Genomic DNA, 24,701 nt, shown 5'->3' with positions numbered 1-24,701 from the left:
TTTTTTTTTTTGTTTTTTTTGTTGTTTTAATTAGTATAGAGAGAATGAGAGTAATTCGTGTGTTGTTTGTATTTGTATTTGTCTAATTTGTGTCTATACTAAAGAGTTAAACTAAAATTAAAACTCATAACCATCTCTTCATATCTACAAACAGAAGACATATAACTTTATATATACACAAGACACAAGAAGAAGAAGAACAAGAGCAGTAGTATTCCAAAGTTTAAAACCTAACTATAGTAAATACACTTCTTCTTTTCCTTCAAGAGAGAAAAGTGGCTTGTAAAAGAAAAGAGGTTTTTTGTTACCTACACTATTGTTGTGCCAGATTCAAAGGTACTCTAAACCATTCTATTATATGAAGATCACACCTACATCAACGGATATATACACTCAAGCATTGGCATGTGATAAATAGTCTCACTTACAGGAAGAAGTTACTCGAGACACACACACTCTCTCTTCGTCAAATATTCATTGATCCTAAACCACTGTCAAAATAAATATACCTCCTTTGCTATTTGTTGCTCTTTTCTTCATGCACAACAGTAAAGCAGATGAACAAATAAGCGATTAGTTCTTACAATTCCACACGGGTACGCCTCGGACCTTTTTTCTACAACGCGTCGGCATGTTCTTTGCATAAGCAACACGTAAAATGTATATTGCACAGGGAAAACAGAGTCAAGCAGGAGCACGTCCTTCCACCTTTCACTGTAGTGAACATAGCACTCTTCAATACTGTCGTGTTTTAATCCTAGTAATAAACTAGCTCTACCTTGTATACTGTCATTCCCCTGTGGATCAGAGTGTGTTGCAAAAAAAAAAAAACAAAAAAGAAAAAGAAGCCGTGTTCAAATGCTTCGGATATAAAAATATAGTTAGTAATAGTAACAATGATAATATCTCAAAATCTGTATACAACCGAAACTCTTAATTATATTTTTACTATTATTATTATTATGTTTTTTTTTTCTTCTCCCGTGTCCGTTGGATCCGGATTCCGTGTTTTTTATTTTTTAGTTTTTATTTAACCCCTCGTACTTTAAGTTTGCGGAGTTAACCACTCGAGACTAAAAAAAAACAAAATCTAACCATAACCTTAAACTAATTATACAAAGGCCAATTAGAGAGCAAGCCAAAATGTTTCTCTTTTTCTAGTTGGCACAATATTACTATTCCCTCGAAGAAGACTAGTATAAAACACTGAGTTTTCAAAAAGGACCACGGAAATTGTGTTTTACTCGTTTTTCCTAATTAGGAAATTATATTAATATTGTAATACTCACACATGAAAACAAAAAATAAAAAGAAAAATAGAAATAAGGAACGTGTCGTGTGACATCAAAACAACAGAACATCTTTTGATTTACTCCTAAGGTAATAGAGACATTAGCGATCTCTCTTGTAATCAAATCAGTATCATAATTTTGTTTACACTCGTTATAAGACTCAAAGATTGTCTTGCTTAATGAATAAGCCCTTTATCTTTTCTTCTGTGCATAATGTACCTTAAAATCTTTGCGGCAAATTTTACGCAAATAATAGCTACTTCCTCTTCCCAATGCCACAATCTAAATAACAAATTAAAATATCATATATTTCAAACAAAGAGCTCTCTACATAGATCGACCTAACCAAATGGCTTATAACCTCCAGAATGTAGATGACCAGTTGTGTACATATTCATCAATGTCGCATTTTCAAAAACGACAATGAACACACAGTGGAAAGGCAAAAAAGATCAAAAAAAAAAAAAAAAAATTAATCTTCCTATCTCTTCTCTTCTTTCATTAACCCAATCCATCTCAGCGGCGTCGTTTTTCAGCTTTAAACAAACACCACTGACGAACTTGATAGCTGCTGGTATATATTTCAGTCCCCAAATATTCATCTCTCGGGAGATGGAGGAAGACATTGCGTTCTTCTTTTTGGGGTACACTGGAATACGAATATTAGTATGGATTTCATATGGAGATTGAATTTAGAAAGGGTGTATCTCCGGTTGATGAGCATGAGCATTGAGTCTCTCGGTCATGAACCCTTTCACATTTAATAATTGTAAATTAATGTAGTTACTCATACTGTCGTATATTTCTTCTTATGTCATTGATCGCACTTTGGAAAAAAATTCGACATCAACTTCATCTCAATTCTTTTTACACGCGTCATCAACATAGTAATACTGTACCTTATGCCCCGAGGACAATTAATCTTGATTGAAGGGTTAGACCGATCAGGCAAATCCACCCAGGCATCAATACTAGCTTCCAAATTCTCCCAATCTAAACTTATCAAATTCCCCGATAGATCAACATCAATAGGTAAACTAATCAATGAATATTTAACTAATAAAACATTTCAACTAAGTGATCAATCGGCTCATTTATTGTTCCTGGCTAATCGATGGGAATTGAATCAAGAGATTATTGATTTACTCAACCAGGGTTATTTTGTCATTTTGGATCGATATATATATTCTGGAATTGCTTATACTTTGGCAAAACATAAACATACAGATTCAAATGAGACGGATACATTGACAAATTTATCCAATGTTGAATGGTTGCTTTCACCAGATAAGGGTTTACCTAAACCTGATTTAACAATGTTTTTAACTTTGGATATGGATGAAATTAGTTCTAGAAAAGGATGGGGTGATGAACGATATGAAATGGTTGAGTTTCAATCAAGAGTGAAGCAATGCTTTTTGGATATACTTGATGAAAGAAATGATCCAAGTGTTAAAATTGTTGATGTGGGGAGTAAAACTATAGAACAAGTGAGTGATTTACTTTGGCATGTTGTTGAATCAAGTAAGGTGCATGTATTGACTGATAAACCTATAAACCATGTATAGAGGGAACAAACACAACCATTGATGGAATCAAGGACCGTGTTTCATCTCAGCAAAGCTTCTCCTATCCTCTATTCCTCCTTCTCTAATCCATCGAGTCCAAGTACAGCAAACGGTCCAATATCTTTTGCTTCAGTATATCTTGAATCTCCCCACCAAGATAAACCTCATCCATAATAAAATACAACTTATAAAAATTGAAAACCAAATCAACTTCACAAACATTGTTAAAATAAACATCCAAAATCTCAACAAAAAAATGTATACTTTCCAAATACGACAATTCATTATCTTGTAAATCTATAGATATGATGAAATATAAACCGGCATATCTTCGATAACATAGTTTATGGTTTTGGTATAGCACAAAGTTGGATTGATGTTTTGAATCTCTTGACGATATTAACCGGTGGATTTCGGTTATGTTTTGTTGTTTTTGCGTGGGTGTTAGGGAGTTGTCGAACCATTTTACTAGTCTGTTTTTGCCTTGGCGGTTGAGTACTAAGATGAATTGGATGGACATGGGAAAGGAAAGGGAAATGGCGAGTTACGGGGATGGACTTGAAGTATAAGGAGTAGCTTTGATTTACTTTGGGTCTAGATTTTTTTTGTGGTGCGCAAACAAGGGAACCTCACCAAACCCTGCTGCTTCCTTTCCTCAACGCGTCCATACACCAACAACCATGTCAGATGACTTTGACTCAGATGACAACGAAAACGATCAATTCCAACAAAGAGAAGTAAGAGAAGCAGTATCTTTCCTAATTGAAATCACCCCCGATATACTAGCACCTCAAAATAAACTACTCAATCAACCATCACAACTATACGAAATCCTCAATAGTATCAATGACTTGATGCAAGATTTGATCATCACTTCACGTAGCACCGGTATTGGAATCTACTTTTACAACTGTGCTACTGTATCTCCACCTTTGAAATCAATGAAGTCTCCACCTTCATTCAATAGGCTATTTCATTTAAATGTCCTTAATTTGACAAACATGAAGACGCTAAATGACTTGATTCAAAATGTTGATACATGTCCCTTGGACCAAATTTTCAAATACGAGCCAATGCACAAGGATATTGAGCTATGTACGATTCTAAGTAAGATGATTGATGAATTTATGAATAAACGCGAGTTTAATAAACAACGCATGATTTGGATAACGAGTAATGATCATCCGTATGAGCAAGAATCAACTTATGAGACTTTGTTTAGGACAATTAATGATTTTTATGCTTATGGGTTTTATATTGAGCCGATTTTTCTTGAGCCTAGGGGGCGTGCTTTTGATCATCGTCAGTTTAAGTTGATTTTTATGAATTCAAATTTTATGAAGGCGTCGCAAGGGACACAGGGAACACAGGGGACACAAGGGACACAGGGGGCACAGGGGACACAGGGGACACAGGTACCAGGAACACAGGGTACACCAGCGACACAGCTTACCCAGGTTGATGCAAAAGTTTCACCCGGTTTCAGTAAAGATAGTCCCATTTTCCAAAAACTGGTGCTATCAAATCAAATTCGACAGAGTATTCTTGACATAAAATACGTTCGACGTGTTCAATTCACATGCAACTTGATCCTAAGCGATGGCGGCAAATTAGGAGGATCAGTAGGGTGTACTGTCAAAGGCTACACTCTCTATTCACATGAAAAGTTGAAAAAACGTGAATTGTTAGTTTATACGCGTGGTGAATTGCTTAAACGAGTGTTTACAGAGGCAGTGTTGACTAAGGAAAAAGATGGGTCCAAGATTGCTATCAAGAGTGCTCGTGATAGTGGTGGGTTATCGTTGGCGGAAAGGAAAGAGGAGGCTGGTATTAGAAAGGGCATTGAGTTGGGCGGTGGTGGTGCGGATGTGTTGTTGTTGAATCATGAGTTGATGAAGTTTTTACGTGATTATACATTTGACCATCAAGTTGAGGAGGAGAAGGATAACGATGAAGGGGAAGGCGATGACGATGATGATGATGATGAGAATACCTCTGCCAAGTCGGTTCTATTTTCACCACCTCCTTACTTGCAACTAATTGGATTCCGTGACTTATCCCACTTCAACTATACTTATTCTTGTGGTGCCCCCATTTTCATCACTGCTGATCCTTATAATGGCCTAGGCAGCTCTTCACATAGTTTGAAAGGAGGTTTCACTAACTCACAATCAACTTTTGCGTCATTGTATCGAACATGCATTAAGTTACAACAATACGCCATGGTGTTTGGATGTACTAGATCAAACTCCAAACCACGATTGTATGCAATGTACCCTACACGAACTAAAGGATCAACAAGGGTGTTTGAACAAGAGGAAGGAACAACCGCTGCCGCTGCTACTACTGATTCTATTCGTGGAGATTTCCCACAAGGATTTCTTTTGATCAAGATGCCATGGTTGGAAGACATGCGCTCATTGCCAGCACCTTATATTAAAGAGATTATGGATGGGGAACAAGAAGGTGGAACTAAAGTGAAACTGGAAGATGGTACGCAATTGAATGGTAGTGGATCGCCTTATGATGAACAAATTGTGCAAAAAATGAAGAGCATGATTCAGCTGCATGAAATTCAACTGTATAATCCTCATGATTATCCAAACCCGTCATTGAACTATTTCTATAATGTTATCAAACATGAGTTGTTACAGATGGAATATGAGAAATAATGAAGTGGGAGATGTCGGGGTGGGTTTAAGTTTATTGTTAATCTTTTCTATATTAATTTATGGTGCAAAAAGCGTATTTGCTTTTTCATTATTGATGTGAACTCTCTTACCTTTCTAAACTTGTGGAGCGTAGTATGACTTCTCTCCTAAATGGAACTCAATACCACATAATCATCCACAATGACAACCAGCCATGGCTTGGCAATTTTCTTATCTATTAATAGTTGGTTCCTGAAACAAGTGTAATCCATTTTCAATTGTATATCACATACATTCAGTTTCCTCCATCTTGTCTTCAAACCAGCAATTTTTGAAACTTCCAAACACCCAAACTCAAGAACAAGAGATTCAAGTTTTGGCATTCTTCGCACCAATGTGTTAAGATCTGTAATCTTGGTGCCCGGTGCAAAATAATCCAAAGTCAAAGATTTTATATGTTTGGGTTCAAAAATTTTGGTGATCCAATAAATCGGGAAATCAAGAGGAGCAAAAGCCATCTTTGCCATGGTATCATTATCATAACTCGTATCGCTCGGAGTACCCCCAGTATTTATATCAGTCAAACAAAGTCTCAAGTTTACAGGACTAGCATCCATTCTCGAATCTAAATCCAACATGTGCATTCGAAATTTACAATATTGGCCCACTGTCATACATATATCAACCGATTGGAAATACGCCATCATTAGTTTACGGAATTTCCCAATTTTCTTTGTTGTATGCTTTGTAGTGTTGCTAAATGTTTCAATTTGGAAAAATCTCAAGTATTCATCATCATTTAACCCTGACACAACCGGGTAAGTAATTTTCAATTCATTGGTGCTTAATGGATACTGATCAAACTGCGCAAAATGGGCCCAGAATGGAACAATACAACTTTTATCACCGCCAGTCCAAACGTGTAAATAAGGAATGATGTATGTGTGTTTTGAAATACGGCTCTTTATATCGTCCATGTCATAAATGACATATCTTTTGTAAAATTTGGATTCAATTTGATAACCAGATTTCAAGTTTACATAAATGGCCCGATGGAAAACTTGATCCCACAACATTTTAGCTTCATTTGTCAATGGTTTAGTGGCTTTAACCCAAATTTGTGAATAAAAGGGTGTATTTCTTGATGACATTGGTGATGATGAATCTTCATCTGATAGGTGCAATTTTAGTTCAAGAGTATCGTCGTAGCTGCAATGAACTAGATTCAATGTGTGACCAATGTTGTCAAACAGCTGGTCTGGTGGTAGACTGTTAAAGTACAAAATGACATTGTCTGGTGATAATGATGAAAGAATGGTTGCGTCAAATTCAACGAATATGTTTTTGAGTATTGCAATTGGTAATTCGAAAAGTTTCATATGATGGACCTGCGATGTGTAGCAATAGGTAATTTTTGAAAGGGCATATAGAGTAGGGGAGGTGAGCGGGAGGGTGGCTTTTTTTCATTCCATTGTAGACACCTATCTACTTGAGGAAGGAATAGCATTCAATTGTTAGAAATTTTGCAACCGCTGTAGGGAATTGTCGTGTCGCATATGTTAAAACCACGACACACAAGTAAAAGCCTTGTTGTATTTACTGTTTTGTCTTTTTCTTGGCAATGTTATTGGTCTAATATTTGTGTCAATTTTTACAACGCATACATTTGGTTGTGATACCCCTGAATCAAATTTATTTTTAGGCAATTTGCCACTATGGAATCAAAACACGGTTGCACTTAAAAAGTAATAAGCAGAAAGATGAGAGAGGAGCATATAAGATGAATCATATTAAGAAAACTCCCTCTTAGTAAGAAAGGAGAAACGTCAAGTAACCAAAGGATAACTTCAATGATATGATGTCATAGTAGTGTCATTAAATTTCTATTGTGTCTTTTCGACATGCCAAAAATAGACACTCCTTAGGATATATGCACAGCCTCCTATTTTGTATAAAGAAAAAAATGTAGTTTGCGCTTTCTATTGTTGACAATAGACAATAGACTTACGAGTCTAGACTCTTTTGTTACATTAGAGAAAAAAAAAGAAGAATAAGAGTCTATGTTAATTAATGAAAAGGGATTACAATCTGCTTTCGTCTTAAAGTTAAAAGTGTTAACGAGTTTAAAGTATAAACTTAGAGTGTTAATGTAGCAAGAGTGATGAAACGGAAAAGGCGGACTACAACAGAGTAATAGAGTAACAGAGTAACAGTGTGATATGTAATGCATGACTTTATCTCTATGGTTTCACATCCGTAGTTTTGCTCTCGCAGGTGTTGTTGTTGTTCTTGTTGTTGTTGTTGTTGTTGTTGTTGTTGTTATATAAATAGAAACTTACTACGATATGTGATTTATATATTCCTATTTCAGTGTACGATGCATGCAATACTTTCTATTTTTAAAAAGTCGAATCACTTTGAATTTTAATTAGAAAAAAAAAAAAAAAACATTACAATCCTCCTTCTCTTCCTGAGGGGCTCAATGTTCGTATATTTACATGTACAAAAGTGTGCACCTATATAAATCATTTTAATATGACACACATGTGATATATATATTGAAAGACAATGTATCCAATAAGGTTTATATGTAGGGTGGGTATATATTTGTAGACTAGTGGTTGTATCAGTGTTGTGTTGGACACGACTCCTTTTTTTTTTTTTTTTTTTATCAAACAGAGAGAAGGAGCACAAATACACGAAACATAAAACATTGTGACTTATTACAGACAAATACACACACACTATATATATATATAACCAAGGAACAGACTACAAAGTGCACATTAGTATTAGAGACTACTACTACAATATATCTATCATAGCCAATTGAACTACCTCAACCTCGCTCTCAGTACAAACAGGCAAGAGAAAAAAGACAAAGTGAAGACACGTCCGTTTCTAATTTTACAACCAAAACCTCCACAAAAACATAAAAAAGCAGGAGAAAGGAAGAATTTCTTTTTTTTTATTCTTTTTTTTATTTTTTATTTTTTATTTAATTTATTTTTAATTTTTATTTTTATTTTAAAAAGAAACTCAAACTCAAACAAACCAAAAAAAAAAAAAGAGAAAAGAGTATTATTATATCCCATTAAAACACGACAAACCAAAAGAACTCTCTCTCAGACCACAGTTGAATCTAACTCCATATCAAACCACCACCCACTTATCTTCATTAATCTAGTTTGAGTTATACTCCCTGTCTCCCCCCCAGTCAAAAAGAAAAAGGCTTCGCTTAGTCAACACTTGTTAAAGCCCCCCTCCCTCCTGTCGCTGTTTCCTAGATTATATGTCGACTCCTTGGGTATCATCTTGTGCTATTAGTACTGCTACAACCACAACCACTAGAACCACTGGTAACCATTTACATCGACCAGTATCCAAATTTAGTTTTGAAACTTCAACATCACACGCTTCGGATTTCATCACTGCCGAAAATATCAAAAACCATTGTACTCCTACCAACTATTCCGCCAATGATACGATGAAAAACGACTTTCAGGTAGATCCAGCTTCCAAGTTGAAAAACAATCTATCCAATGACCAATCATTGTCATCTTCCGCGTCTTCTTGCTCCTCCTCATCGTCATCTTCGCTGTCGCACCGTAACCATCACCGACAATATAGTTTTGAATACTCGCCACTGGAATTAGAACTGTCAATGGTTCACTCCAATACCCAATCATCATCTTCACCAAAACATGTGAATGAAACAACTACAACACCATCAAAATTACAGAACCGAAAAGTTGAAGTAGACCTGTCGTCGTCACCACCTCCTCCACAACACAAGCTTCAAAATGCACATTCATTTCAACAACCTCCCACTAATGCCCTTCTTTCACATGGTTTTTCATCCCCAGTTTCAACAGTGTCATCACCGGGCTCAATACCGTCTTCACCAGGAATGATCAACTATTCTCCCAAGCATTCAAAAATAGCAAACACGTTTAATGTGCACAAGAATATGAAGAATTTGTCACTAAATTTAAACGACTCAAATGGAACTTCCAATCAAAACCATGCAACCCTTGCATCAAAAAGACTGAAACTATCGGACTCAAATTCACATACAACAGCATCTTCATCAGAGAAACTGCAGCAATTCAATTTTACAAAGACCTTACTCCACAATAATACAATGTACTCGGAAGATGGACTACAAACCCCTTCAGTTACTCATACCCCAACACTACCCCCACAAATTCCTCAAGCGCAACATCGACAGTATTTGAATGGAGGTTCTGATATTGAAACAAGGAGTACCAATGGTGCTCTAAACAAGCCTTACAGGTTCCCTCTGGAAATCACTGGTCTGCAGCAAGCGCTCGATACGATATCATTAAATGGCACTGGTGGCGATGTATTTGATCAACGCATGCAGCCCCCAGTAGCTCCCCCATTTGCACCAAATTCCAAGGCCTCTCCATTATCAACACCACCAAGATTACAGAGTCCCATGGCACTGGATAACGTTGGTGTCCTGGTACCACAACAGCATAATTTGCCTACCAAATCACTGCGGAATATCAAGAAAATGTCAATTGAATCTCCCTTGGAAACAAGTTTCAATAAATCAGAGGTTAATTCATTGGTTCAATCAAGCGCTTTGCAAAGCGTGACTTATGATTCAAGAAAGTTTCACATTACGGAAGAACTTCAAGAAACAACAGGTATCAATGCTTACCCCAATGGGCCAAGAAATGTCCTCAATCAGAAAATATTTCTCTACTCCGATCCACTACAAAAGATTGATATTAATCAGTTTGATTTGGTTATCAATGTTGCTAAAGAATGCACTAATTTATCAGCTCAATTTGCAAACCAGAAACAAAATGTACGTGAATACGTTCATGTTCCTTGGTCACATGCGTCTCCCATTTCAAAAGATTTGATGGAATTGACTCAGAAAATAGATTCCTTTTATGAAAAGAATTCGAGGATCCTTATCCATTGTCAATGCGGAGTTAGCCGAAGTGCGTGTGTTGTCGTTGCATACTACATGATGAAGTTTGGTCTTGGTGTCAATGCAGCTTACGAAATGTTAAAGAGTGGCACTTTAACAGGTCTTGAATCAAGGGAAGCAAGTAGGATTTCGATAGACAAATGTGAACGAATATGTCCCAACATGAGTTTGATTTTCGAGTTGATGGAGTTTGGTGATAAATTGAACAAATCGGAATTCAGCACACTGCAATTATTGGTTGGCTCTCCAACTGAAATGAGCTTGTAGTTAGAAAGTTTATGATATAGGGCATATAGGATTAAATGCATAGTGCGTAGAATTCTACGAGCCTTCGTATATCACTTCTTTGGGCATTGGTACACGACTTTGTCATATCCTCAAAAAAAGCAGGTTCAGTTGAAGTAAAAAAAAAAAATGAAATTGACAACCAAAACAACCAGACAACCAAAAATAGTCACCACGTAAACTGAAGCTAGATCTTTCCTGAAGGCGTGGAGACAACTCAGATATAGTAAACAATTCAATCCAAGTGGAATACCCCACCTATATGCAACGAATCTAATATAGCCACCTATCTTAATCATATTTTCAAAACATTTTCACTCACAAAAGCTTTACCATGTCATACAACAGCAATCATTATACACCGCGATATAACAGCAACACCTCGCGGAAATTGCACGAACAAGCGAAAAAGGATACCTTAACAGGGCAAACACCATCAACATCAACTGGCGCCTCTTCTACATCAAATACACATTCAGCGGCTAGTGGACCAACAACTTCGTCATCATCATCATCATCATCACGAATTCGAGATAAGTCCTCTACATCAGGAGTGCCAGCTCCCGGACACGGTCGTCGAGATTACTACATTGGAGGCGGATACGCCAGTAGTACAGCCAGTAGTCGATCACGGTATAATGACTCATATAATCTGCTGAAGCCGCCAGCTGGAAGTAGGAAGGAGTATAGGGGAAACGCAAGTGGGCCTAGCTTGTATTATGGATCGAGTAGTACTTCACAAGCTAGCCGAAGAAGTGGAGGAGTTCCCCCTTTGCATAGGTATGGTTCAAGTTCGAAATACGCGCTGGATGCATCAAGTGGAGAGAAATTTATATCCCGTTCGGGTACTAGTGGAGTTGGAAAATCTAGTCCTACTGTTGCGGCTGCGACCTTGGTGCCTTCTGGATTTCGAGATGAACGACGTGCGCAATCCGGTATGGAGAACCTGAGCTCTACACCGAGCAATTTGGATAAGGAAACGGAGCCAACTTTTTCATCCAAAGTGAGTCATTCTTCATCGAAAATGAGTCCATCTGCGTCAGAACCATTTATTTCAACAACTTCGAAGAACTTGAAGGGAAATGTGTCTAGAAAGTCAAGTTTTGAGCATGTAAAACAAAGGTCAATAAGTAATAGTGGCGTTGGAGGTTCTGGAACAAGCTCGATTTTGGATATTTCGCGACGAGATTCGGCAAGAGATGACGAGAGGAAAGATACGAGTAATGCGAAGCAAAATATTCACGAGTCATCGCATAGAGCTGGTTCGCATAAGGAATCTGAGAGTCATTCAAAGCATACTGATTCTGCAAAGGCAAAAAAAGAAGCTATTTCGATGGAGTCCGACTCTAAAGCTGATGCCAAGATTCCAATTCACCATGACGAGAAATTGGAAAAGAAGGGTGACCATAAGGACACAAGTAGTGACTCAAGTAAAGATTTACAAAAGGAAAAACCAGACTCAACCGACTCCAAACCAACAGAACTCCAATCATCACCACCATCTTCAGCATCTTCATCATCGTTATCAAGCTCAACTGGTATGAGGAAAACTTCGTTGAGTGATTACTTGAAAAAATCGAAAGTCAAGAAGAAGGCTATTGATTCAGCTGCCAAGCTGGAGGGTAAAGGGGATCTGAAAGGAGATAAGAAAGAGGATCCTGCTGAACATGATAAGCCCGATACTGGATTGAAATTGAACAAGACTGATGCTAAAATGTCTAGTCCAGATGAGGATAGCAAACCTCCAGTTGTGAATGAAAAGCCTAGTGCCAGTAAGCTGCAAGACGTAGCGAATGATGTGCAAGCACAATCGGATGAAAAACATTTAGAACAATCGGTAACTAAAGCTGACGATGAAAAGGTTTTTGACGTCCATGAGCATGTTGATGTGGAGATGAAGGATGTGGCTGATGAGACTAAAAATTCCTTGCTAAAACCTGAAACTGGTCCAGTTGAAGCCAACGAAACTGTGAGTAATGTGCCGCCAGATGCTAAGCAGACCCCAGAACCTTTATCTACAGTAAAGACCGAAAATTCCTCAAAATCCGAGTCTCGTACCGACAACGGAACGGAAACAAGCGAAAAGAATGACATTGTGATGACTCCAAGGACCAAATTGAGTCGCTCTGATTCATTTACGGATGATATGTCTATGCTATCACCGGTTAATGAGTCTGAACTTGATACCAATTTCAGCTTTAATGATATCGGAACTATGCCTGAGATTCCGGAAGAAACAGAAATAGCCAAGGAAAACAAAGATTTGCAATCGGTATTGAGTGAAGTAGCCGAAGCAGAAGAACCTGCTAGTGTTGATGAGAGAAAGGATAAGGACCAACTTGCATCTCTCAACGGCTCAGAGGAAGAGGATTTATCAGAAGCTGAAACCATTATTGGTACTCCTCCTGCACACACGAATCAAGGTGTCAAACTTCTCAAAAAGAAGCTGAATGATAGTGATAGACATAACTTGAAGAAGAAGAAAATGGTTATCAGTTCGTCAGAAGAAGAGGATAATGCCGATGAAGAAGCAGATGCATCTAAACTGGATAAGCAAACCGTGGATGATGGTTCTGACGACGAAGCTGTGAAAAAGGACGCTACTCCTGAACCAAAACGTACATTTTCGGAACAAAAGAGCAAGAAATTTGTCACTGGTAAAGCAATGAAGAAACAGCTGTATAAGATTAAACGTGACTCTAGTGGACGATCACTATTACAACGTGCTTGTAAAAAGGGAAACATTGATGATGTTCGCGATTACTTAAATCGAGGCGCTAGTGCCAATGAAAAGGATTTTTGTGGTTTCACTTGTCTACATGAGGCGGCATTGGAAGGACATAATGAAATTGTCCAACTTCTTATTGATCATGGAGCTAATGTTAATGCCAAAGCTGATGAGGCTGGTGACTGTGAAACTCCCTTGATTGACGCTGCTGAAAACATGCATCTTGAAACTGTTAAAATATTGCTTAAGAATCATGCTGATCCAACCATTTTCAATCTTGATGGGTTTACTGCATTAACAAAGATTTACAATGAGCATGCTGATGAGGAAGGGTATGAAGATATCATTAAGGTTTTGGAAGATGCTACTAATAAATTCACGAACCGCAAAGCCGTTGTTAGTACTTCTCAACTGGGACAATCGCATGAAACTACTGAACTTGAAATCGTTGATGATCCAAATGAGTTTTATTTTGCTGGGTTGATTAAGCGTAAAGGAATATTCAAATGGGCAGCTGAGAATCGCAAGGAAGTGGTTGCAAGTCATTTTGTTGCTGGTAATAGTCTTGAAGATAAACCTGATATTTTGATTATAGCGGCAAGGAATGGACATTCGGAATTGATTGATATCATATTAGGATTAAACCCAACTGCATACAATATCGATACTGAAAGTAAATGTGGAGTCACTGCGTTGCTAGCTAGTGTTGGAAGAGGTCATTTTGAAGTTGTACAATCGTTGCTCTCTAAAGGTGCTGATCCATTCAAGACGAGGAAAAAAGATGGGTTTACGGCATTACAAATTATCCAACATTCTGCTCATTTTGATCCACGAGAAGTTGAGATTATTCAAGATGCAATGGAAAAGAAGAGTGGGACAAAGATCATATCTGCAGTGCCTTCGAGAATTGTATCTCGCACTACTTCTAGAGCTCCTTCGGTGCCGGTGTCGGATGATGAGCTGGATGAAGAGGAGGAGGAGGAGGAGAAGGATGAGGTGATGCAAGATGAGAGTAAAGATGGTTCGGAAAATAAGAAGGATGAAGCTGGGGCCAGGTTTATGGATAAAGATGATAGCATGGATATCGATGAACCAGCTAATAAGGAGAATAGAGAAGATGCTGCTAAAAAGGAGAGTGATGAAAAGGTCCACAAACGTGTCATCCACGAAGAGAAGACAAAGAAGACTAAGTCAGATTTCCTTCATCAAGCAGAAGCAAAAGGTCTCTCCAAGACTCATGATACAGAAGTCAAGAAGAGAAAACATGACCATGACCATACTACTTCTGATCATCTGTTGAAAAGAGCCAAATCAGAAAGTCTGATTAAACCAGTTGAAAACAAGCATCACCGTTCATCTACGGCTGTATTCAAAACCACCCCTAGTGATTCAGTCGTTCCCAAGTTACACAACGAGACATATGAGAAGTCTATATCACCAAACACTGTCACTCCTTCTCATAGCCACGTCAATGATGTCAAACATAAAGCTCATTCTCCTTCTCCTTCCCCACAAGCATCATCATTATCAGCAGCAGCCATTGAGGAACAAAAAATCAAAAGTGCCGAAGAAGCTCGTATATGGCAAGAGAAAGTTGAAGCTAAAAAGAGGGCGCGTAAAGAAATGTTTTTGAAATTGGAAAAGGAGAAAGAGTTGAAAAAGAAGGAAGAAGAGGAAAAGAAACTTGAACAAGAACGTGAATTGGCTCAATTGAAACGTGAACGAGAATTGAAATTGGCACAGGAATTGGAACGGAAATCGAAGGCGGTTGAAGCTAAAAAGGCGGCCATGACGCAAAAGAGGATGTTGGATTATTATCCTATTGGGTTGAGGAAATTGAAGTTGAATTCTGAACCTACGGATGCTTCAATTGCCAAGTACTTACCATTCTATGTCTTTGTTATTAATGATGTTGAGTATGTTTTGGATCTTCAAATTTCATTGCTTACGTTGACTAAAGTGACTGAGTTTGAATCTGAATTGGAAGAGACTTCTTTAATCACAGTTGAATCTAGTGATAAAGTGAAGTTATGGAAGTTATTCTACAAGTTTATTGGCATAGACCGCAAGTTGAAAACTGCTTCTGATATCATCAAGAATCGTAAACAAGGAGAAGCATTATTTGATAACTTGTTGATGAAGTTTATTCCTTATAAGGATATACAGCCAATTCTTGAACGCAAATTTCCTCAAGTGTATCAGCAACTAAGCCAACTGAAACCTGTTGTTGTCTTGTTGGACTCATTGCAAGGATTTGACGATTTGACTAATGCCACGATTAACGAAAGTATGGACCAACTTGGTGGAGATGATGTTGATTTGAGTGTTTCGCAATTGTCGAGGTTTATCCCACCACATTTGAGCTATAGAAAGGATATTATCAAGACTGTGAAAGCTGCTTGTAACCCTCTTTGGTAGAAGGGTAGTTGTTGCTGTGTGTATTTATTTTAATGTTGTACTATTAATGCTATTACGATAAACTTTTTTGTGTAAAATTCAAAAAAAAATAGATGAGTAGACTCTTTCTTTAACAGTAATGGGCGAAACAAAGTATGTCTAACAGAGGAGCCAACTATCTGGAGCTTTACTAACGTGTTGAAACTTAGGACATCACGACAGAGCCTATATAATGATGATTCTGAATCAGAAGTGGAATCGGATGGAGTAGGATATATTGCACCAAATTTGGAGTTTGAGTTTGTTGAAGTTGAAGAAACTTCACAACCACAAGAAGATCACAAAGCACAAGAGGACGAAGAGGAGCAAGAATTTGCATTTCCATTATTTGCGTCAGCTAGTAAACCTAAACAAGATGCTGAGCCAACAGGTGATAACGAAAGAGGTCGACTGAAGACAATTCAAAAAATCTCCCTACGTGAACACTCAGAAGAGAGAATAGATAATTCCCGACCTGACCTGTACTACTTTGCATCATATACGGAAGATGAAAGGACCCAATTTGCTCAAGTTGCCGTCTCAGGTAGTGATATATATGCACAGTTTTTTATTCAACCAAGCCTGTATAAACTAATGGACTTGAATGAGTATAATGAAAAGATAGATATGGAGACTAATAATGCCAAAGCTAGAAAAAGGAGAAATCGACCGGGTAAGAAAAAGAGACAGAGTAGGATTGTGTGTCGGGAAAGAAGACTTGAACGAGCTGCCATTGCAAAAAAGGAGGAGAAGGAGCGGAAGTTGAAGGAGAAGCAAGAGAAGTTTGGTAAATTTAAAAAGCAAGGCGGTGGTAGACATACAAAGAAGACGTTTAATAAAGGAGGACCAAGTCGTGGCAAGACTGGTGGTGGTGTAGCGAAACCAAAGTATAGAACAGAGTAAAAAGCGCGATTACGTTTTTCTTTTTTATTTTTCACTCTGTAGACATCCAGCATTTCAACAAGACCAGTCAAACATGAGTTCAAATGGGTCTCAACGTAATGAGCTAGAGGACTTTGAAGCATATCTTGAACCAGATTTTGATGCTGGTAACTTTGCTAATTCATTACTCATATCGACGAATGGTCACGACAATACCATATTAGACTTACAAACACCATTGAAGAAATTGAAATATGACTTGGTCGAGTTAGACAAGCGAATGAAGTTGATTTCATCAACAAATTATGAATCATTGACTTCAAACTTTACCCAGATTGAGCAGTACAGGACTATTTTACAGGATCGAATTAACCCTCACCTTGATACTATCAACAAGCCATTTGAAAGGATCAGGAAAGAAGTGATTGAACCATATGATGATGCAGTGAGGTTGAATAATGCGTTGAAGAATATACATCAGACATTGGAGTTGTTGCGTACGACTTCGTTTTTCATTTTCATCATTCAGCAATTGGAGGAGTTACAAGGCGGAGTCACTAGTGGAGATGTTGTCAAAACGAGTCGATTGTATTCACAATTGATGAACTTGTATGATTCAGTAACGTCAAACGGAGGTGTTAAATCTGACCATAATAACAATGTAATGTCAATCAAATTGATTAGAGATTATCGAGCCACGGCAATCACTAGAAGGCAAAGCTTGATTCATGAATGTTCAATGACAATCAATAGTGAAACAAGTCGATCAAGTTCATTAAACTTGAAGAATATAAAACTATATAACCATTTACAAGCACTATACATACTTGATGTCAAGGAATTTTATCAAATTTTTGACAAGTCAACTATGCAAAGACAAGTTTCAACTAGTGGTAATCAACTATCTAAAGCTTTACAATCACCGAGAAATTTCATGGCAATATTGTCTGAAGTACAAGAGAGCAATGCTGCATATTTTGATAAGCTTGATGAAGTATTGACTAAATGGAATTTACCTCATGATAGTAATAAACCAGATGAGAATTTCTTAATGCTCGTGTTGAGCTATTACAAGACTGAATCGTTGAGTTTACTTTTCTGGCAGAAATTAGCCCAACAATTGAAACGGAACATTGTTGCGACGATGGCTCGTGGAGGTCCAATTGCAAAGAATTTAAAAGTATACAGTCAAGGGTTAAAAACATCAGTTGAGGAAAAATTTGGTGAGCAGATCAAACTGAATATCTTGGATGCATTGTCAATGATTGACTACAAGTGAAAAAGAGATATGTTTAACTCATATTATTTCTAATCTAACTATAATGGATTGACGTTTCCATGAAACTCGTCTATTGATAAATCATTTGTACCTTGAGGAGAATGAATTGTCTTTTTGATCATTTTCGTAATTTGGCTCAAATTTGATCCGGTTATAGTTTCCATAAATGCACCAATTTCGATGTTTTCATGATTACCTGTTAATCCATCGTAAGCTTTTCTTGATTTCAATTTATGTAAAAGTGCAGGTGAGTTGGTGTGGGCATAGATGTTGACATCAACAGCTGAATGACCATGTGTAGTCCATCCAATTTGAGCTCTAAACGAAATCATATTGTTCAAGTAATACAATAATGCATCAGGTTGAGATGATTTCAATGCAATTTGCTTGACTTCGTCTTCAGTGTAGTCATTAAGACCCATATCCTTTTCAAAGATCTCTTGCTTGATGTACTCGGTGAATTTAGTACCCGATTTCACTTTCTGGCTATAAATTTTTCTTGCCAAGTGTTCTCCTGAATGGGTACTGTTTAACAAGACTTCTGGATACCACAAATAATCGGGATAAGATTCTGTAATTTGTCTAGCTGTAACTAATCCACCAGTCTCGTGATCACTAGTAGAGATGGCAACAGTTTCCACATCTGTTGAATCAATAAATTCAATCACCTCGTTAAATGCATCGTCATAAGCCAACACTTCTCTAACTTGTGCTGCTGGGTCATTATGATGTCCTGCATGATCAATTCTCGAACCTTCAATAAGTAAAAAGAACCCTTGGTCGGAGTCCTTAGTTGCATCCTGTAAAGCAGTTAATGCTACTTTAACTTGTTCAGCTAAAGATGGAAATTCCTTACTATCGCGGTCAATATCATAAGGAATATCGTGGTTGGCGAACAATCCCAACAATGGCAAACTAACATTCTTACCATCTTGAAGTTGATCAAAGTGTTTCCTGTCACCAGCATACGACCAACCATTCTTAACTGCTTCCTTAACTAAATCTCTTCCATCAGATCTACAACCACCTTGAGCAGTTGGAACAAAGTGACATCTTCCACCACCCAAAATCAAGTCAACAGCACGCCCAAAAGGATACTCACCAAGCTGATGTTGAGCAATCAAATCTTCTTGAAAACGATAGTCAACATGCGAGCTGAAAGCAGCTGGTGTGGCATCAGTGATCCTGGTAGTCACCACCAACCCAGTCATGTACCCTTGAAGTTTCAATGCTTCTAAAATTGTTCCACATGGTTTTTTGTCTGCATCGACTCCAATAGCACCATTATAGGACTTGAGAGCACAAGAAAATGCAGTGGCACCTGCTGCGGAATCAGTTATCAACGAACTTGACGATCTAGTTCTAGATGATCCAACAAGATACTTGTCGATGAATAATGTGTCATCAAAAGGCAAATTATCCCTAAGTTGGCGGAATGATCTTGCTGCTGACAAACTTGCAGGTCCCATTCCATCGGTAACCATCATAATGATATTCTTTTTTCCATGAGGATCTATTGCTGGTGGTGGAGTGGTGGTATCTTTTGTTGGACGAAATAATAGCACGGCAATGGTAATAATCGTAACCACATTCAAAATGTAGGAAATGTTTCTTTTGACATTTGATTTAGGTTTACTGTTGTATACAGAGGAGTCTCCTCCAAGTAGAGGCAGATTCTCACCTCGCTTCATTGTTGGATAGTGGGGTATAGATAAGATATATATCGAATCACCAATAATGCGAATCAAAAGAAAATTTATTTCAACTGCTCGTCAAAAGGAAAGGTAACATCTTATTTACTTAAAAATCATTTACAATCACTGCATCGTCTCCAATCTTTTCGTATATATACTTTCCCATGCACAAGTCCATGATTGACAATCCAACGATTTTTTGTACTGTTATACCGGACGCAGAGTCGGTGACTGAGCTAAAGTCGCTTGTCTCGTATAGCTCGTGAATCTCAATCAACTGCTCGCTTGAGTAGCCAGACTGGATCAACTCTCCTGCTTCATGTAATGTATGCTCTTTTGAATCAACAATTACCTTGACACCGTTATCTTTGAGATTATTCATGAAATCCAAATCTAATTCAATCATGTGAGGTTTGTATGAGCCAATGAGTGAGATGAACTTCTTGTACTTGGGGTCCTTATTCAAGTGATCCTTTTTTATCACTGCAGTCGTCGATGGAGTACATCCAAATATAATGGAACTATTTTCAATATGCAGCTTAAACTTTTCTTCCTCTTCAAACAGGAATGCTCTAAATTCAACACCGTTAAACTCCTTTGCCAATTCGTCTTTCAATTTCTCAGCATTTTCCAACGTTCTATTCAAAATGTTGACACTGCTTATGTTATACAATAGCAATGCCAACTTCATATGCCAGTACGCTTGTTGGCCCACTCCAAAAACACACAATTCCGGTAAAACCTCCTTTGAGTCAACAGGCACAACCCTAGTAAGTCCTAAAATACTAGCCAATGCAGTTCTAAAAGCGGTCAAGCAAGCAGCATTAATGATTGCATCCAATTTCCCTGTAACTTCGTCCAAAATCATGACACATCCTTGAAATCCCAAACCCTTTGCATTATTTGACGGTCCACCAGTGATGACTTTTATTCCAACTTCATTAGGTGATATGCATGGCATAAACACATGGGTAGTGTCTGACTCCGGATTATTTGAATGTTGTACAATTCGTGGTGGGACTATATCATTTGGGTTCGAAGCGTAAGTGGATAACCCGCGTAACAATATCGGTTCAAACTGGTTGAGGATGGATTCTTTGGTCAATTCCTTGTTGAGGAAGGCTTGGACGTCCTTATCTCTGATGACCTTCATTGTGGTGTCTACTGTATGAAGTGGAGCTTTCTCGGAATTTACAATTTGAGCGCAAAAAAAAAATCTACAAAATGAGGAAAAAGAGGAAAACCGGAGCGAAAACGGTTTTTCGCAGTCAAAGTAAGCGAACTATCATCAAATCATAACATCTACACCCTGTCTATGTCTTGCTAAACTGCAAGCCTACAACTGAGTTCACAGGATTGGAATATGCTCCCTGAACTATCTCAAGTCTGTACACAGCCAACTCCTCTAGTAACGACTTCACCTGCTCTGGCTGGGACGACATTAAGAAATTCTCCAACTCGTTAAGCACAGCATAGAGCGTCTTCCTATCCTCTCTTCCTTGGTATAGCTTATGCTTGATGGATATCCTTCTTAATTTTGGTACCTCTGAAGTTCTTGTGATGCTAGCTATTTTGAGAAACAAAACCTGTAAGTGTGTCATTTCACCATGGTTCTCCAATATCAACCGCGCAATTGTTTGACTAGAAGTGTACAGCGATGACTCCCATATTAAAAAGCTCGATTGAAGTAATCTCAATGACTTTATGTAGTGCTCTTCATTGTATTGTCGCAAGTACTCAAAAACAAAGCGCCATACAATACGTTCATAAAATGGTGTGAGCTGGTGGATTTGTATCAATGGGAGATAGCAAGCACCAAAATTTAATTTCAAATTCCGTACGATGTTCAATGGTTGATTCAAATCGTAATGCTTCTTCAACATGATGATTTTAAGATGTATGGCTCCTCTCTCATCAATACCCGTAATATCTTCAAACCTGCTCAAGTCAACTGGGAAATTATATAAACTTTTTAACGACTTATTAAGTAAAATGTCCGTTAATATTCGTGGGTTCAATTTGTCATTGTTGAGGAATACTTGAACAATCTCACGCAACAGGTCCTCGTTCTTTATTCTCTTTATGTAACTGCTCAACTCCTCAACGCTCATGTTTAAAAGTTGTGAATGGTTAATCCCCGAGTCCAATAACGAAGACTTTATCCCCCACAACAAATTATTAACAAAGCGTTCGTTGATATGCAGCTCCTGTTTCACGTGTAGTTTTTGATTCACGTTTGACAACTGTTCATCCATTGGATTTCCCGTCAAGGATTTCAATAATGATGGTTTGTATTTGGGTTGTGATGTTGGCTTAGAAAGAAGATTTAAAGCATCAGCTAGAGCCTCATCATCGGGTCGTTTGGGGGACTTATGATCGTTCCAGATAAAGCGAGCGGCAAAATTCAAAGTCGATCTGGAGATTTTGTTGGTTCTTTTAGCAAGCATCTTGTATGGATATGGAAGAGTAATCTGTGCTGTGGTTGTTCTTGATTCTTTTCTTTTTTTGCTTCGTGACTAATGTCGCACCTGGCTGTTCACTCACGACATTCTGTTATTTAGAGTTCCCTGCCCTCAGCAGACTGCAAAGGGTAGAAGAACACCACATTTAAAAAGGAAGAGGTGTATGGCAGACATGACAAAGGGGCTGTTCTGTACATCCAAATCGTCGAATCTTGCTGTAAATGAGAAGCTACGATACTCTTTCCAAACGTGTTAAACTATTACCCTCCTACGTACATTATTGATCAGCATTTTGGTACCCCTGGGGTTATTCACACTTCAACTGTGGATACTAGCGCCGCCTACTTACATTCTAATGTGTGTAATGCCACACCGAGTGGCGCCCCCCTTCGGAAGCGGAATTAATTCCCAAAACGTCAAACATTGCGCAATCAAGATCAAAACAACAAAAAAAACAATTTGGAGCCGTTCGCTAAGATAGCAATTGAAACATGAATTAAAAACCTGTCAAAGTCAATTTCTTCCCTTCCTGAGAAAACATTACTTTATTCAAGCAAAGCATGTCCTCAGAAAATTCCGACTTACCAGATAGGAACGCCGCTGAGATCGACCCACTCTTGCCTAGAGAATCATCACACAGAACACCACAGATTCCTGATAATGGGCAAGCATTGGCAGATCTAGAGCTAGCTGCAAACGATGTCTATGAAGCAATATTGGAAAATGATGATGACTATGATGAGGATGAACATAATGAAGATGTGGTTTGGTTGAGAGAGCAGCGGCTCTTGAATAAAAGCATTCATTGGTTGAGGCGTCCAAGTGTGTTGATGGTGTCCACTATTACTTTTTTATTGGCCTTTTCGATATCTAGTGCTGAGGCCACAAGACAAGTAATTACGTTGAAACTTGCTTGCAACACTCTTGGAGCTGAAAAATGCAACAAGGATTCGGCACAGGTTTTGATGTCCAATTTACAATTGGGGTACACAATAACGGCGGCTACTATTATGTTGATATCCTCCGGTAAGATTGCTCCCTTGAGCGACCTTTATGGTAGACGTCCTTTCCTAATAACTGTGATTTTGTGTATATTGGTTGGCAAGTCACTTAAATTTTACTTCATGTACAGCTACACAGATTTACAGTTTTATTCAATGATTGCAAGTGAGGCTATAAGTAATCTGGGTGGCGGGCTTATGTCGTTGATTGCATTGTGCAACTGCTACATATCGGACGTTGCTGAACCTCACCAGAGGATCTATGCGCTAGGTATTGGGTTTGCTGCAATGTTTGTTGGGTTGAGTGTTGGTCCATTGGTGGGAAATTTCATTATTGCATTAACGTCAAAAATGTCTCCACAAGCTGATATAAGAAAGCAGGAATTCTTACCGTTGAAATTTGAAATTGGGATTCTATTTTTAAACCTCTTGATGACAATTTTCATTCTACCAGAATCGAGATCAGAAAAGGCGAGGAAAAAGTCGAGAACGCTTTCGCGGTCACTGAGTGAAATTAATCTCCGGGAGATGCAACAGTCACCATGGCATGAGCGACTTATCAATCAACTCAACTTTTTAAAGCCACTCAAAATGCTTGTCATTCCTGATGAGTTGGTGAAACAATCCAACAAACACAAGGTCAGTAGAGACAGATTTACTATTCTTGTTTTGGCATTCATTGACTGTATCATGAGCACCATGGCTATGTCATTTGGTGAGATTTTCATCTTGTATGGTATTTACAACTACGATTGGACACAGAACAGTATTGGCCACCTACTTGCAATCAGTTGCTCAAGTAAGGCTGTTGTTTTGATTTTATTATCACCAATAATCAATCACAAGATTCTTCAGCATGGACTTAAATTTAAAGTTTTTAAAACACAGCTTGACATGGTGGATTTTTCAATGTGCTTGATTGGTATAGTTTTTGAGACAATTGGATTTTATGGTTACAGTGTTGCCCCATCAACATCGGTATTCTTCCTTTTTACAGTGCTTTGTGGTTTTGGTACCCTAATCGGTCCCTCCATAAACTCATCCATCATCAAGTTCTACCCCGAATCAAAGATTGGAGAGTTATTCGGTGCTTTGGCGTTGATAAAGAATATATTTGCCTTGGTGATACCGGTGTTTTATTTGTCGGTGTACAAATGGTCGGTGGGTACTTTACATCGTCCAGGGCTTGTTTTCGTAATAGCAGCTACAGTTTTACTTGTTTGCACGATATTGTTGATTGTTGTTAAGAAGATTAATCCATTAGACAAGGAGCCAGTGTTGTCAAGAGCCAACTCCTTTAGTGGAGTACTGCAAGAGATTTCTTCGAGCTTTACCGAGTTGCATAGGAAAAACAGCTCGCTTCACAAGCAACGGTCTGGGTCGTTTGAAGGATTAAGTTAGATATATCCATCGAATTTAAAGTGGTTTTTAATGATTTTTTTTATATATTACCT

At 38.0% G+C, this 24,701-nt stretch overlaps 11 protein-coding genes across 11 annotated transcripts; 7 read left to right on the top strand and 4 right to left on the bottom strand. All coding sequences in view use genetic code 12, as the record gives it.

Moving 5' to 3' along the window:
- Window positions 1-2,194: 2,194 nt before the first annotated feature.
- I9W82_000322 (bifunctional thymidylate/uridylate kinase) lies at window positions 2,195-2,860 on the top strand (the record flags this gene model as incomplete). Its single annotated transcript, XM_067692162.1, has 1 exon — window positions 2,195-2,860. One exon carries the CDS (start codon window positions 2,195-2,197, stop codon window positions 2,858-2,860), a length of 666 nt encoding a protein of 221 aa, XP_067550348.1.
- A 680-nt stretch (window positions 2,861-3,540) lies between these two features.
- On the top strand, window positions 3,541-5,532 carry CAS1 (ATP-dependent DNA helicase; the record flags this gene model as incomplete). Its single annotated transcript, XM_067692151.1, has 1 exon — window positions 3,541-5,532. The coding sequence occupies one exon, from the start codon at window positions 3,541-3,543 to the stop codon at window positions 5,530-5,532; it is 1,992 nt and encodes a 663-aa protein (XP_067550347.1).
- A 146-nt stretch (window positions 5,533-5,678) lies between these two features.
- I9W82_000320 (uncharacterized protein) lies at window positions 5,679-6,890 on the bottom strand (the record flags this gene model as incomplete). Its single annotated transcript, XM_067692140.1, has 1 exon — window positions 5,679-6,890. One exon carries the CDS (start codon window positions 6,888-6,890, stop codon window positions 5,679-5,681), a length of 1,212 nt encoding a protein of 403 aa, XP_067550346.1.
- Window positions 6,891-8,803: 1,913 nt separating this feature from the next.
- On the top strand, window positions 8,804-10,747 carry CPP1 (tyrosine/serine/threonine protein phosphatase; the record flags this gene model as incomplete). The annotated part of the gene is made up of 1 exon (XM_067692128.1): window positions 8,804-10,747. One exon carries the CDS (start codon window positions 8,804-8,806, stop codon window positions 10,745-10,747), a length of 1,944 nt encoding a protein of 647 aa, XP_067550345.1.
- Window positions 10,748-11,099: 352 nt separating this feature from the next.
- I9W82_000318 (uncharacterized protein) lies at window positions 11,100-15,911 on the top strand (the record flags this gene model as incomplete). The annotated part of the gene is made up of 1 exon (XM_067692117.1): window positions 11,100-15,911. The coding sequence occupies one exon, from the start codon at window positions 11,100-11,102 to the stop codon at window positions 15,909-15,911; it is 4,812 nt and encodes a 1,603-aa protein (XP_067550344.1).
- Window positions 15,912-16,029: 118 nt separating this feature from the next.
- I9W82_000317 (uncharacterized protein) lies at window positions 16,030-16,832 on the top strand (the record flags this gene model as incomplete). The annotated part of the gene is made up of 2 exons (XM_067692106.1): window positions 16,030-16,043; window positions 16,100-16,832. The coding sequence occupies 2 exons, from the start codon at window positions 16,030-16,032 to the stop codon at window positions 16,830-16,832; spliced, it is 747 nt and encodes a 248-aa protein (XP_067550343.1).
- Window positions 16,833-16,905: 73 nt separating this feature from the next.
- I9W82_000316 (Golgi transport complex subunit) lies at window positions 16,906-18,090 on the top strand (the record flags this gene model as incomplete). The annotated part of the gene is made up of 1 exon (XM_067692095.1): window positions 16,906-18,090. The coding sequence occupies one exon, from the start codon at window positions 16,906-16,908 to the stop codon at window positions 18,088-18,090; it is 1,185 nt and encodes a 394-aa protein (XP_067550342.1).
- Window positions 18,091-18,128: 38 nt separating this feature from the next.
- On the bottom strand, window positions 18,129-19,781 carry I9W82_000315 (alkaline phosphatase; the record flags this gene model as incomplete). Its single annotated transcript, XM_067692084.1, has 1 exon — window positions 18,129-19,781. The coding sequence occupies one exon, from the start codon at window positions 19,779-19,781 to the stop codon at window positions 18,129-18,131; it is 1,653 nt and encodes a 550-aa protein (XP_067550341.1).
- A 109-nt stretch (window positions 19,782-19,890) lies between these two features.
- Window positions 19,891-20,937, bottom strand: I9W82_000314 (uncharacterized protein; the record flags this gene model as incomplete). The annotated part of the gene is made up of 1 exon (XM_067692073.1): window positions 19,891-20,937. The coding sequence occupies one exon, from the start codon at window positions 20,935-20,937 to the stop codon at window positions 19,891-19,893; it is 1,047 nt and encodes a 348-aa protein (XP_067550340.1).
- A 160-nt stretch (window positions 20,938-21,097) lies between these two features.
- I9W82_000313 (uncharacterized protein) lies at window positions 21,098-22,231 on the bottom strand (the record flags this gene model as incomplete). The annotated part of the gene is made up of 1 exon (XM_067692062.1): window positions 21,098-22,231. The coding sequence occupies one exon, from the start codon at window positions 22,229-22,231 to the stop codon at window positions 21,098-21,100; it is 1,134 nt and encodes a 377-aa protein (XP_067550339.1).
- A 575-nt stretch (window positions 22,232-22,806) lies between these two features.
- On the top strand, window positions 22,807-24,648 carry I9W82_000312 (uncharacterized protein; the record flags this gene model as incomplete). Its single annotated transcript, XM_067692051.1, has 1 exon — window positions 22,807-24,648. One exon carries the CDS (start codon window positions 22,807-22,809, stop codon window positions 24,646-24,648), a length of 1,842 nt encoding a protein of 613 aa, XP_067550338.1.
- Window positions 24,649-24,701: the final 53 nt, after the last annotated feature.

The sequence above is a fragment of the Candida metapsilosis genome, assembly GCF_017655625.1.
Source record: "Candida metapsilosis strain BP57 chromosome Unknown scaffold1, whole genome shotgun sequence".
NCBI lineage: Eukaryota > Fungi > Ascomycota > Pichiomycetes > Serinales > Debaryomycetaceae > Lodderomyces > Lodderomyces metapsilosis.
Note: the sequence above shows the minus strand (reverse complement) of the source record. Positions and strands in the feature narration are given on the sequence as shown.